The sequence below is a fragment of the Microchirus variegatus genome (genome assembly GCF_963457635.1).
Source record: "Microchirus variegatus genome assembly, chromosome: 23".
Lineage (NCBI taxonomy): Eukaryota > Metazoa > Chordata > Actinopteri > Pleuronectiformes > Soleidae > Microchirus > Microchirus variegatus.
In genome coordinates, this window is record NC_139824.1 from 8,055,030 (window position 1) to 8,068,244 (window position 13,215).

General features: G+C 39.1%; 1 protein-coding gene across 1 annotated transcript in view; it reads left to right on the forward strand.

Moving 5' to 3' along the window:
• tmem131l (transmembrane 131 like) overlaps window positions 1-13,215 on the forward strand; it is a 28,154-nt gene that overhangs the window by 10,129 nt on the left and 4,810 nt on the right. Inside the window, exons 4-27 of the mRNA XM_083909514.1 lie at window positions 1,207-1,278; window positions 3,045-3,168; window positions 3,274-3,390; window positions 4,115-4,219; window positions 5,199-5,276; window positions 6,300-6,453; window positions 7,146-7,204; window positions 7,286-7,391; window positions 7,500-7,602; window positions 7,837-7,957; window positions 8,136-8,306; window positions 8,389-8,458; window positions 8,551-8,674; window positions 8,774-8,843; window positions 8,936-9,045; window positions 9,164-9,233; window positions 9,382-9,515; window positions 10,071-10,213; window positions 10,323-10,509; window positions 10,869-11,054; window positions 11,174-11,323; window positions 11,842-12,385; window positions 12,506-12,618; window positions 12,950-13,119. Coding sequence (XP_083765640.1) covers window positions 1,207-1,278; window positions 3,045-3,168; window positions 3,274-3,390; window positions 4,115-4,219; window positions 5,199-5,276; window positions 6,300-6,453; window positions 7,146-7,204; window positions 7,286-7,391; window positions 7,500-7,602; window positions 7,837-7,957; window positions 8,136-8,306; window positions 8,389-8,458; window positions 8,551-8,674; window positions 8,774-8,843; window positions 8,936-9,045; window positions 9,164-9,233; window positions 9,382-9,515; window positions 10,071-10,213; window positions 10,323-10,509; window positions 10,869-11,054; window positions 11,174-11,323; window positions 11,842-12,385; window positions 12,506-12,618; window positions 12,950-13,119 — 3,281 coding nt within the window. The remainder of the gene's footprint in view (window positions 1-1,206; window positions 1,279-3,044; window positions 3,169-3,273; window positions 3,391-4,114; window positions 4,220-5,198; window positions 5,277-6,299; window positions 6,454-7,145; window positions 7,205-7,285; window positions 7,392-7,499; window positions 7,603-7,836; window positions 7,958-8,135; window positions 8,307-8,388; window positions 8,459-8,550; window positions 8,675-8,773; window positions 8,844-8,935; window positions 9,046-9,163; window positions 9,234-9,381; window positions 9,516-10,070; window positions 10,214-10,322; window positions 10,510-10,868; window positions 11,055-11,173; window positions 11,324-11,841; window positions 12,386-12,505; window positions 12,619-12,949; window positions 13,120-13,215) is intronic.

Consider the following 13,215-nt stretch of genomic DNA (forward strand, 5'->3'; position numbering starts at 1 on the left):
TGTCTGGATATGGCATTGAATGTGTGTGTTCAGGAGAGAAAGCAAAAGTCTTAACTCATATTTTTCAAAGGCCACCTCAAGTTTAATAGATAACTTGGAATTTGGTATAAATTCAGAGATGTTTGAATCCCAGTTTTGGTTTCTGTTTCAGAGTTGTTGCTAATGATGTTGTACATGAACTGTTTAAACTGTGGTGTTACCACTTGCTTGCTCTCCTTGGTCAGCAGTTGTGTGAGTCTTCTGTCAGCAGCTTTCAGTCTTTCTATCACTTGCTTACAAATATAGTTACACACACAACCACAAATCAGGTGCTTTTTTTAATTGCACATATTCCCCAAGCAAATTAAGGATGTATTGGTGTCGCAAGTACAAGCAGAGCAAGTTTGTTATTTTTGTTTTACATAGCATGTAATACTTTTTAGAGTAAAAGTAAAAGAGTTAAAGGTAGGGTAAACAATCTATTTCTGAAGCATTTTTGTTGTATCTTGCAGTCCTCAGATCCTATAGCAATAATTAAATGAAAACACAACAATAACAAAAAGAAAATCTGTAATGTATGGCAGCTATAAGACTGTTAGAAGCTCATCAAATCATTTGATTGGTTTTCTACAGTGCTTGACAGGAAGATACAGTTCAAACTAACCAGCCAGTTGCCGTATTTGTCTTTGTTTTTAAAGCTCCTTCATCCATGCTAATTATTGTTGAAAGATGATTGCTAATACGCGTCAACAGAGGATATTATATAAAAAATGGTAGCCTGGGAAAAAACTATCCTATCCATTAATTTAGGGTAGCAGTTTTAACAGGGAGATATTTTACTTAATAAAAACATGGTCTAAATATAAGAAAAAGGCAGGATCTCAAATCAAATATTACGGAACTCGATTAAGCAAATTGTTTTTCTTTTGTTATTTAATATGCAAACAATGAATCTCCTCTGTGTCCACTACACCACTTTGTGTGATAGTTCACAAATTGTATGATCCCAGATTGTTAGTCAGGCAGGGAAGGGGATGGATTGTGAAGCGGCCTGAGGTTTAATTCATCCCTGTAACTATCACATGCTCTCTAGTAAAGTGGACACAGTGTTCTTGTATCCAAGTTGTTTGCAAATTAAACAAGCCTAGATACGTGTTCTATTTTAAATGTGAGTGTGACTGTTTGTGCTAATGTTTGTTTCTACTGTGATTTGCTTGTCTCCTCCAGTTCCTCTCCATTTACCCATGAGAATGGGAGGCCCTTGCATTTTCAGCCCCCAGCCTTGGAGTTTGGGACCCAGTAAGTACTGCTCTGTGTTTATGATGACATGTCTTAACAAGCAGAGTCATCAATTATGTTTGCGTGAAATCATTTTTATTTATATAACTCTAAATCATAACACAAGTTATCTCAGGACACTTTCTTTATAGAGCAGGTCTGGACTATGTTGATGAATTATTTACAGAGACCCAGCATTCTACCATTTGTGCGGAGGGGAGGGAGGAAGAGAAAAGACAACATATCAGTACCATATAGAGATATGGAGATTTGGGAATGGCAGTAGTAATAACTGAACAAACAAGCATCTGTTTTCCTCTTAATTTGTCTGTATTTGTCTGCAGAGAAATAATTCTGTATGATAAACTATTACTTCCCTGTAAAGAAATAGTGGAAGTTCAGTATTTCCAGACTTGCTCTGCAGAGAGAGGCATTCATGTACATCGAGGCAACCATTGACCAACACACGTTACATTATTACATCAGCTTTCTCTCACCCAAATTCCATGTGCTCGTCTTCATTCAATTGTTTCCTGCCCTGATTTAGTACAGTATACTGGCCATTGACTTCCACTAGCATCTTAATGTATCAAATATCATATCATAGGATCATGTTTTGTCTTGTGTTTTTTTGTATTTTCAGGTTCCATCTTTCTATGTGCTTACCAAATATTTGTTAAATGTACAGTACATACTATAGACAAATATGTAAAGCTTTTAAATAACCCTGTTTTTCCATATTGCCTTTTAAGGTAATATACCAGGTGCTATCATGCAATGCAGTAAATAATAAAGATTAACTAGTAACTCTTGGGACAGACTCAACTCACACCATACCATAAATAGTTCAGTGGTAATATTTATTATAGCATTATATTGCACAGAGGTTCTTGGTAATGTTGCTCTCCCCTGTGTATCCAAGGGAAATAAAGCTGTAATTACATTAAGTCATACACAGACTTTGTATTATGGGAGATTAACTGTAAAACCCAGTCAGCTTGTAATTTGTCCACATGAAAGTACTTAATATCCCACCTTAGTCAGGCTTCTTATAATGGCTTTGTTAGTATATTCCACGTGTGAAGCTCAGAAAGAAAGCTTGTAAACAAATGTACCATTTTAATTAATTTTTTTAAAAAAGCAATTAAATTGCAATCCAATTGAGTTTCTCATTATAAACAGGAAAAAGAAACAAGGTGGTAGCAATAATTTCACTGTCACAAGGAAAAATAAATATTGAATAGCAATATACTGAAGATCAGCACAGAAGTGGATAATCACTGAGCTCTTGAAACGCAAAGCCTATTATAACCGCTATCTGTCCTTTTTGTGTATATGGTTCTATGGCTGACATCAGGGATGATCTTAGGTTAAAACAACAAAGAGCGCATGCTTTCATTTAATCTCAAATGCAAAGGGTTAGGGTTTTATCAAAGAATAGGGTTTTTTTTGTGACGTGTTGTAAAATGGAAAGGCACATTGGAGGGGTGATGCAATCTTTGTACAGTATATTGTTATTAAAGCAAGTCATAATGACATCATCATGCCAACAATTCCCTGCTTGTGGCAAGGTAATTAACACTGAGACCATAAAGATCTGTGTGTGTTTTCATAGTTTAAAGCTGAGCAATTACCTCAAACTATATTTTATTGTGCAACCGGGTAGTGAACAATTTAGTGCCGTTATATTTCGGTATGTACCTTTTTAGCGGGTCATCACGGTGCTCCCTAAGTAAAAGCTCAGTGTCGCCAAGTTATTTACAACTCTGTTCTATCCGTCTTCACAGACCGCTGGGGCTGCCAAGAGCTGAAACCATATATATACACAACCCCAGCCAGGAAGTTCCTGTGACACTGCTGTCAATGTTTACATCCAGCAGGCATTTTAACATACCTTCCTTTCACAGAAGAGTAAGTGTCCGTATGTGTATACCAGTAGTTGTGTTAGACATTCACAAGTAAAAAAATATTTTGGTTGTTGCATTAACTTAAACTCTGATGTGATCTCTTTCCTAGGTTATCCCACCCAGAGGGAAAGCATCTTTTAAACTAATTTTCCTCCCGTCTGAGGAGGGCAATGTAGAAAACACATTATTTATTAACACATCGGCCCATGGGCTGCTGTCATACCAGGTCAGTTCCTTTAATGCACCACTTGCTGTACAGCTTCAGACCATGTTTTTCTTTTACCACTGCATTTCAAATGTGTTTGCTTTTACTGCACTTTGGTTTATGCACCACTTTTTTTGTAGCAATGCTATAAACTGCTGTATCCCCTGGAGGTACTTGCACTCCAGTAAGAGTTTGTCTTGTTCCACCCCAACTGGTTTTGTTTCAACTTGGGCCATTTTAGGTTAGCTAAACTTAGTGACCTTCTATTCTAGTGTCTCTATTGTGAATTTTAGTTGACAGTATTAGTGGCCAGTAGTTGTCATGTGTATTTTTCACAATTTCCAACCTTACTAGTTCAATATTGCCTGTCCATTCATTCCATTGTTTGTGCAGTTGAAGTCATGTTACCTTAAGCTTGCTCTGCACATTATTGTGACACGTGGCTAAACTAAACTATGTTTAGTAGCTTTGCTTTTAAGTTTTTACCATTTAAAATTAGGGAATTCTTCTGAAAGAAAGCAAACTCTAACTGTCATTAGGCGATAATTATCTGAAAATACTAGGTCCTAATTTACGTTATCCATTTTACCTTGTGCTCCATTTTTATTTATAGCCACAAGCATTACCTATCATGTTACAAACTGCTCCATAAGTCCACATCATACATACCATATGAAATTCATTTCTTTGGTTTCCTTGTTGACTGCCTGAACTGAATATAAACATGATCTGTTCTCTTCCTTAGCTTTTTGGTGTGGGAGTTCACCGGGGTTCATTAAAGTCTGTCCAAAGAAAGGATAGCCTGCTCATATTCCCTCATATCCAGAGCATTAAGCTGACCCAAACTCAGGTATGTATTCTGACATTGGTGTTTTTGTTTTGTGTGTGCCATACAGATAAGTAAATGACAGCTCATCATTGGAAACAGCTGATTTCCCTTTTCCTGCCTGCCCTGATAAACAGAAGACTGCATACATTCACACACAGGCATTATGATACGCTGACAAGCATTTTCAATGTGGTGAAATTACTTAATGTGTGCTGAGCCTGAAAGCATGTGATAAAATGTTTGTTTTCCATGTTTGCACATGTTGATGCTTATCATGAACATTCAATTTAAAATACAATAGGAGTTGCAAAATCTCTACACATTTTTAAAACCATGTAAAAAAAATATATATAATAAAGGGAAAAAGTTTTAGTTTTAGAAACAATCTAAGGCGAGTGAAAGTATCCGAGAGGGTATCTGAAAGAGTGCTGCCTACACAACAGGAAGTTGTGTGACGGTTGCAAAATGTCATCTTGGCCAACTGCTTAGAAGATGTAGCTCCAAAAAAAAAAAAAACACTCAAGGCCTCCACTGGCCTATGTTGAATTCTGTCTCTCAGCAAGCCATGTTTTAACCAGCAGTTAATGTGGCTGTTGTCCACCCACATTATGTGCTCTCACCCAGCAAAATTATAATTGGTGAAATAATTATTATTTTTGCATTCATTAGGAAATAAGCCCCAGAATTATAATTTTTGATATGTGCTGTAAATTCGAAGTGTTTTTTAGTTACTCGCCTTAGCTTGCAGCACATACAGGTTTTATATACACATACAGTATATAGCCCACTGTGAAATCATGACCAGGAGAATAGTTACTTATTCTTGAGTCTGTTTGTGAAGACAGCCCCTATACTGCCCCGTTAAATTTGCTCAGTAAGCAAACCAACTACCGTTCTGTTGAAAGTATTGAATTTGCCATAATCTTTAGTGCAGTGTCTACCCCCACTGGTTCAATAAGCCATCAGTACCTGATTGCTTGTCATGTTGTTTCTCTTACAGGAAGATGCCTCTAACATCACAATACTGGGTCTACTCCTGGAGTGCAGCTTACCGAGGAGTTTGTTCAACAGTCCTCAGGTACTTGAGTTGTCATTATGTTGTCGAGTGTTTGATAGGCCCATGAAAAGTAGACATACTTGAATTTGAGGCAGTGGCAGACTTGATGGCAACTGAGACAGATAAAAAGCAACAATTTTCCATGTACTTTATTATCATTATTAATATTAGTAGAAGTAGATGGGTCCATCTCACTGCTCTCGTTTTGCTTGAGCAGAATCCCAGTAGAAGTTAGTTTAATATTTGAACATCTGAGCAACCTCTGCTCAGGTCTCTTGCTAGACTTTTAACTGCTCTCTCAAAAGACGAATGAATAATTGACACAGCTGCAAATACTCATGCAATAGTGCAAAACAGTGCAACACTTTGTGATGCAAGATGTAGCTGCATATAACTATATAACCATATATTACATGTGTATATATATATATATATATATATATATATATAGGAATAAACTAAGATATATTAATTCTGTTGCATTTGGGTCATGTCTAAGATCAACATCTCAATTTTAGTAATTTTTCAAGACTTCTCTGACAAAACCATGAACTGGCCTTCGGTCGGTGTTGATTCTACTCGGAGACTAAATTATTCTTGATGGAATATTAGCTGCAGCTTTGGTTAGAAGGGATTAGGTTTGCTTTTGCAGGCCCTGAGCCCTTGTGGCAGCAAGCCAGGGTGACTGTCTGCAGGTCAAGTTGTCAAGTGGTGATTCACCCACCAAGGCAAGCCCATTTTTCAAGTGAGATTTTCCTTCCACTGATCTGTCAGTCTCAGATGGTGTTGGTCACGGAGTAGGTGCCACTACTTCGTTCCTGCCTTGTTGTTTTCATCCATTGATGGACAGGAACAGCTGGTCAGCAGCAATGAATCCAAAAGAAACTTTTTAGTCACCACTTGTTAATTCATAAAAAAGTAATATTATTTCTCTCTTTAACATTTACCAGACTCTTTAGTTTCTCACAGCTCTCATGTTTGTCTCTTATTTTTGTCTTACCCAAATCTGTTTGTGACTGACATGCATTTCCTGTTCGGTCCCAGGGGTCCTGCCTCCAGAGTGAGGAGCGCCTCAGTCTGCAGATTAATCTGTCAGTGCATGGGGACCGGCCCGCTGACCTGGACAAGCTCAAGCCTTACGTCATTGAGCACATTCTGGTGCTGCTGGTGGCCTCCACTGCTGGGCCGTCTGCACTAGGTGGGTGTCTATGACCTCTCTGACCCACACAGGAAAGCAAACCACCATACAGCTGCAGTATGATTGATGCAATTATGCTACATGGATGTTAGACCTAGACCTAATCAACTTTTTGCATTTCCTGTGGCTGCCCTTTCCTTCCGTTTGACTTATGCCTACTGTGACTCAATTAAAAAAAAAGAAGATGTTAATGACCCAGTTGCTGTTTTTCGAAAAATGTTTAAGAGAAGAGACATACCACATTGTAATGATGTTCAATTTTATTTTACTTTTCTACCTCAGCTTATGATGCATCTGCAATCATTTTGTTTCCCAATCATAAACCGTTCAGATTTTTAACATCACTTTTGTAAATCAGGAAGTGAAGTGGTGCTTTTGATATTTTGTGCTTGCCAGGACATTATGTCATACCCTGTTGGCTCTTGTTGCATAAGGAATTTTACTTTTTTTCATCAGAAGCAGACTGCAACAGGAGCAGTCTTGTAACTTTTTTAAAACTGGTCGTGTGAACATAAACATCATAATGGGAAATAAATATGCCTGAATATTAGTCAGATTTCCATAAGAGAATGTTTGCACATGAATCAGGAACACGCATTAATACAACTGTGGCAGTGTGAATTGTTTAGTACATCATACTGTGCATAAGTGCACATTGTTGAGTTTTATGATTGTGTTCTCGTTGCTTACAGGGGAGCCTAAAATAGGAGTTTATATGTTAAACTCTGGAGGCAAGAAGCTCTACGTAAAGGTGAGTTTTGTGTTTATTTTGTTTCATCATGGCATCTATGAAGACATATTTGGGTTAAACAAGATATTTTGCTCTACCTAGGAGATGCAGGTGCTATCGAAAGTGGAGGTCGGCCTCGAATTTAATAAAGTTCCACTAAGACCAGAAGCAAAAAACTTCACTGAAGTGGCTACGCTGGCCTGCAGAGGTGAATACTTTGAATTTCTAATAGTTTTTACCTTACTTTTGAAGTGCAGTTTTATTTTCACATGATATTTGATGCAAATAATTTGACAAATGTTGTGTCTGATGCCAGGATCTTTGCCAGGCCATGGAAGGAAGTGCATGAATCATATCAGTTTAAAAATTCTGGGAAACAGGACAACATACAGCTTCCCTGGGCTTCATATCACACATAGGTAATGTGGAGACATTTTGCCATTTTTCACTCAAGAAGCAACAGTTGAAAATCTGTTTATTTTTGTTTGTCTGTAGTTGTAGCTCATGAAGCACCTGGAAGTACACATACCTTTTATTTTGTTGTAAGCTAACCATATCTGCAGTTATTAAAATGCTCAGGAAGTGTCATGAGTATGTAATGAGCAGGTTATTGTTTGCATTTTAATCTTATGTCGTTGCATGTTGTTATTCAGTCTGTTTCAGATGAAACAAAGGGATGCAGACCAGGTTGATCTGTGGTTGACAAACACCCTCACGTCGCCACTCACTGTGATGAATGTCAGCCTTTCACAGAAACTGCAGGGTGTAATGAAGGTACATTGCACCGCATCATCTAATGATAAGAAACAGAAATGATAACATGACAATCAACAAGCCTTCTTTCAGTTTGTGGTTTCTGTTTGGGGCAAAGAACACCACATTTTGCTCATGTATCATATTGTATGCCAAGATGAGGACAGGATATGACGCTAATGTCCCTGCTTCTGATCAGGTGATGAACTTCAGTGGTCCCATGACAGTTCCCAGGGGCTGCTGGCGGATCCTGTCCCTCCAGCTGCTCAGTAAAAGTCTGCCTGTCAATCACCTGTCAACACTGAGGCTTGATACCAGCCTGGGCTCACCCCTGCACATTCCCCTCCTCTTTCACTCTGCTCCTTCCAAGGTAAGGCATCTCCACTGATTTGATTGCAGTATCTTAGATTGAGGATCAGATGTTGTCAGTGATGACGTGTTCCTTCACTCAGGAGGGGGATGTTGTGTTTGAGGCAGAACGAGAGTGTGGGCGACCCTGCCCACTCAGATTGTCAGAAACAGGTTAGATGTTGTATTTTGTAATCACTTCTGAAATAATACTATAAAAATATAGTTGTTCATTTATCAAAAAAATATTCTCATTCTTACATCAGGGCGTTTAGAGTGGCAGCGTTCTCTCCTCCCAGACTTTTTCCCCTCATGCTGGGCTGTCGATAGCAAACTGGCAGCTGAGCTTTGTTCTCGATGGCAGAGCCACAAAGACAAACTTCCTTGCAGGTCAGTCTTAGATGCAGGACACTGCTTTACTTTTTATGCCATTAAAGGCCTTGTTTATCAGTATTACAGTCATTAAAATGATTAATTTTGCTTTTTCAGGTGGCCCAGACTCCCTGTGGAGATGTCCTCCCCTCTGGACTTTGGTGCCACACCTGTCAATGAAAGCAAGGTGGGCAGCACTGAGAATGGTGTTTGACTTTTAAAGATAGACTCAAAACTTGTGACATTTTCTGATTGAAAAAAGGGTTTTATATATTTTAGGTGAAGACTTTCATGCTGAAGAATCCATCTGCCTCAGTGGTTTCTGTAGAAATTCGGATCCTCTCCCTGTACCCTGCCCCGATAGAGGCTCTGGACCTCCTCACCAAATGGTAATGTTGACTGCTTTCTCTCTCAGAGAATGACTCATTTAAATTACATTATCTGTTTCGTGCTATGATGCTCCAGCATATTGCTCAAGTGAATGTGTCAATTTGTTTTCTGTGGCAGGTTTAATATCAGCCCCCTTTCGGTCAACATCACCACCACAGAGTTTTCTCTGTTGGCTTCCCCCCCAAAGGTAAATTACCAAGAAAATCAAGTCATGACATCTGTTATCTTTTGGTATTCATTTATTAACTGACAATGTAATCCTTTAAATAACTGATTAATTTAAGGCACAGATGACACTGACAGTGTTGTGTTTAAACCTTGACTTTTGTGTTCAGGTGGGTGAGGGTGTGGACATCACGACACGGGAGGGTGTGCTTCGTCTGCTGCTGCAGCCCTGGGAGACCAGAGAGGTCGCTGTGGTCTTCGCTCCCTCTGAACACAAACCCACCACTACCATTCTTATTATCAGGTATGATCGTTTTAGAATAGATTAGATTCACATAATTAGGATAGGACAGTTCCTATTTAGTTTTGGTGTTATTTAGGAGCAGACAGTGAGGTCTTATACTGAGCCTTCAATGATCAGACTACAGATTGAACTTGCACATACGCAGACACACGCAACCTCACTCATCACGGACAAGTAATCACCTAAGTCCCTGTTTAAGTCAAAGCAATATGCAAACTACGTCATTTGTTCCACATAAAAATAGGTCCTTTCCAAAACAGCCCTCTGACACTGTTTAAGTCTTATTCTAAAACTGAAGCCACAAACACACACACACACACACACACACTGCAGCCATCTCTCAACCTCTACAACAACAAAAATAGAATACAAAATAGGACACCATCAAATTACAATATAAAAAAAATGTCCCATGTATTATAAGCCATAAACATTACTGTAAAGAAAAATTATATAAAAATAGAAATCAGATATGATTAAAATGAATGGTTCGTTAAGAAGCATCAGTGAAAAGGGAAAAAAAAAGCATTTTTTAAATTTTTGTGGTCTTAACAGGAACAACCTGACGGTGTTCGACATGGTGACGGTGAAGGGTCACGGGGCCAAAGAGCTGCTCAGAGTTGGCGGCAAACTACCCGGCCTGGGAGCCTCCCTGCGCTTCAATGTCCCTCAGTCAACTCTAATGGAGTGTCGCGATGGTGAGATTTATATTATCATTCAACATCGATGAATTACTGTTAGTGAATATTGTCTTTGAATTTAGTAGTAAGCATTGGCTAATTTTGTTTAACCATATGCCATTCTCAGGTCTGCGCACCAACAAGCCACTTTTTGCCATCAGAAAGAGTTTCAAGGTGGAGAATGCAGGAGAGCTTCCTCTGACAGTCATGTCCATGAATATAAATGGATATAAGTGTCAGGGATTTGGCTTTGAGGTACTGCAGTGTCGCTCCTTCAGCCTCGACCACAACTCCACCTCTGAGATCACCATTGCGTAAGTGCTATTTCTGCTTGCTTTATTGTTTACAGAGGATTTTTTTTAAATCTGTGTTGTTGAGTCAATAAAGTTGACTGTGAATGTATTGCCTGTAATATCATTGGTACTGGCTGTGTATTACAAAACCACTCAAAATACACATTTTGATCTTAAAACTACAGGCAGTGTCTACGTACTGTATGTTTACTTATTTTATTTCAAGTGTTTCGTTTTATATGTTTAACTGATTAATTATAAATGCTTTTGTTACTAGTATAAGAAAACCTATTGTTACTTCATAGTTTTTATAATGATGTTAACTTCTTGTTGTGGTAGCAGTAGTAGGTACTTATTGCCCTGTGTCATTGTTTCCTCAGGTTCACACCAGATTTCACCTCATCCTGGGTGATTCGGGACCTCACTCTGGTGACGTCTCGTGGCACTTCTTTTCCGTTCACCCTCAATGTGACGCTGCCACACCACATGTTGCCTCTCTGTGCTCAGGTGGTTCCTGGCCCAAGTTGGGAAGAAACCTTCTGGGGGATCACTCTCATCTTCACATGGTCAGTATTATGTTTAACAGATTTCTGTCCATAAACAAGACAGTTTACAATCCATTTTGCCTTCTTACTGACCAGCTTTTTTGTGTGTTTTTAAATGTTGTCTTTCTGTTTGTGTGCAGCCTATCTCTGTTTGGAGTGTGTCTGATGGCCTTCCGTCAGGCTCAGTTTATCCTGAATGAATTCTCCACAACCAGCAGCAGAAGCAACCACAACTCTGTCCTGTCCCGGGACAACGGCTCCGTCAACAATATCACACACAATGGGATAAAGTATGTCCTGTGTTCTTTTCAGTCACTTACACTACCGTTCAAAGGTTTGGGATCACCTGCAGTGTTTTCCATTAAACACTTTTATTCATCAAAATAGTTGCAAAATGAATAGAAAATATATTCAAGACATTGACAAGATTAGAAATAATGATTTTTATTCAAAATAATAATTTTGACCTTTCGTCAAAACTGTTTTCAGCTGTGCTAACATCATTGCTCAAGGGTTTTCTCATCATCCAATAGCCTTCTAACGCCATTAGCAAACACAATGTACCATTAGAACACTGGAAATGGGCCTCTATACACCTATGTACATATTCCATTAAAAACCAGACGTTTGCAGCTAGAATTGTCGTTTACCACATTAACAAATTATAGAGTGTAGTCCTGATAAATTTAATGTTATATTTATTGAAAAATATCTATGTGACCCCAAACTTCTGAACGGTAGTTTACATGTTTTTTTTTTTCTTGTGGTAAAATACTTAAATATTTCTTCTTGTGTCTTCTTTCTACAGTAAAGCAAAAGGAAGTTGTAAGAGTTATGTGGACACCTGTCACACCTCTGATAAAGGAAAGGGGCGTGGCTCTCCAGCCTTGGCCAACAGCCCCACCCCACGTCCTCAGTCCACAAAGAAAGCCCCCTCCACTACCCCATCACAACCACAAAAGAAACACAAGGTTTCTCTTTATTACACCAAGTACAAGTCCAGCTCCGCAGCAGCATCTGGCGCTGTAACGATGGATGAAGAGCACGAGGATCTGACTCCAGAAGCTCCCCTGACACCAGACTCTGACGTCTGCAACAACAACGAACCAACTTTTATCAGTGAGTTGGATAAAAAGACATCCACAGACTTTAAAGAACCCCTCAGCACTGTAGAAGATCGGGCACCGGCAGTTATGTTTCCCATGGAAATGCCTGCTGGTTTCCCAGATAATGTCACCCTGGGCCCTGGACCAAGACCTGGTCTGTTAGTGTGCAGTCCTGCAGAGAAGAGCTGCACTGAGCAATATGCAGAGAAGATCAACACTGAGAAAAGGGATAGTTCTGTCCTCGAGGTAAGAAAAGAGTCTGCTGTGAAATGCCAATACCTGTAGAACAGAGCATAACCTTAAAAGGTTATTTTTGTTTTTTATGAAAAAAATAATGGTACCACTTAACTTTTTTTGCCACTCCAGCAGAGAGATGATGGCAAAGGCCAGAAAAAGAAAGCACAGAGCACAGAGGTTGGAACTGCACCAGGGAATAATAAGGGAAAACGGAGTCGCAGGAAGACCGAAAATACTTCCTGGTAAGACCTTTCTTTATTTTCGATTTTCATCTATGAACAGCTCAACATTGCATTTGGTGTATGATAGAGACATGTTGTGTTAAAATAGCTACATCATTAAAAATGTTCTGTGTTCTGTGTCTCTGTGCAATATACATGTACAATATATCATGTTCAATCCTGTTTATACTGTAAATATCAAGCCCATACTATATTCTGGTATCACAGATGTGAAAATGCATGTTTATTATTTATTTTTCTTTTACAGTCTTTGCTGCTGTGACACTGTAAATTTCCCAGTTGTGGGACTAATGAAGAACTATCTTATCTTACCTTATGATTGTTTCAATAGCACTCCTGAGCACAATGTGCTAGTGATGCCAGAGAGGGAAAAAGAGCCCGACTGCAAGACAGGGGACCGCAATGCCAGTGGAGCACGGAACCGCAACCGCTGCCCCAACAGCTCCAAGTCAGAAGTGCCAAAGCCTGGGCATTGTGACGAGAGCCCTCTCAAACAGAATGGTACGTTGGCTCGTTGACATGTCACACTTCTCTGCAGCTTTACATATTCAGGCACAGCCAAAAGAACTGATTATAATGTCACCCTCTTTTGTTGAT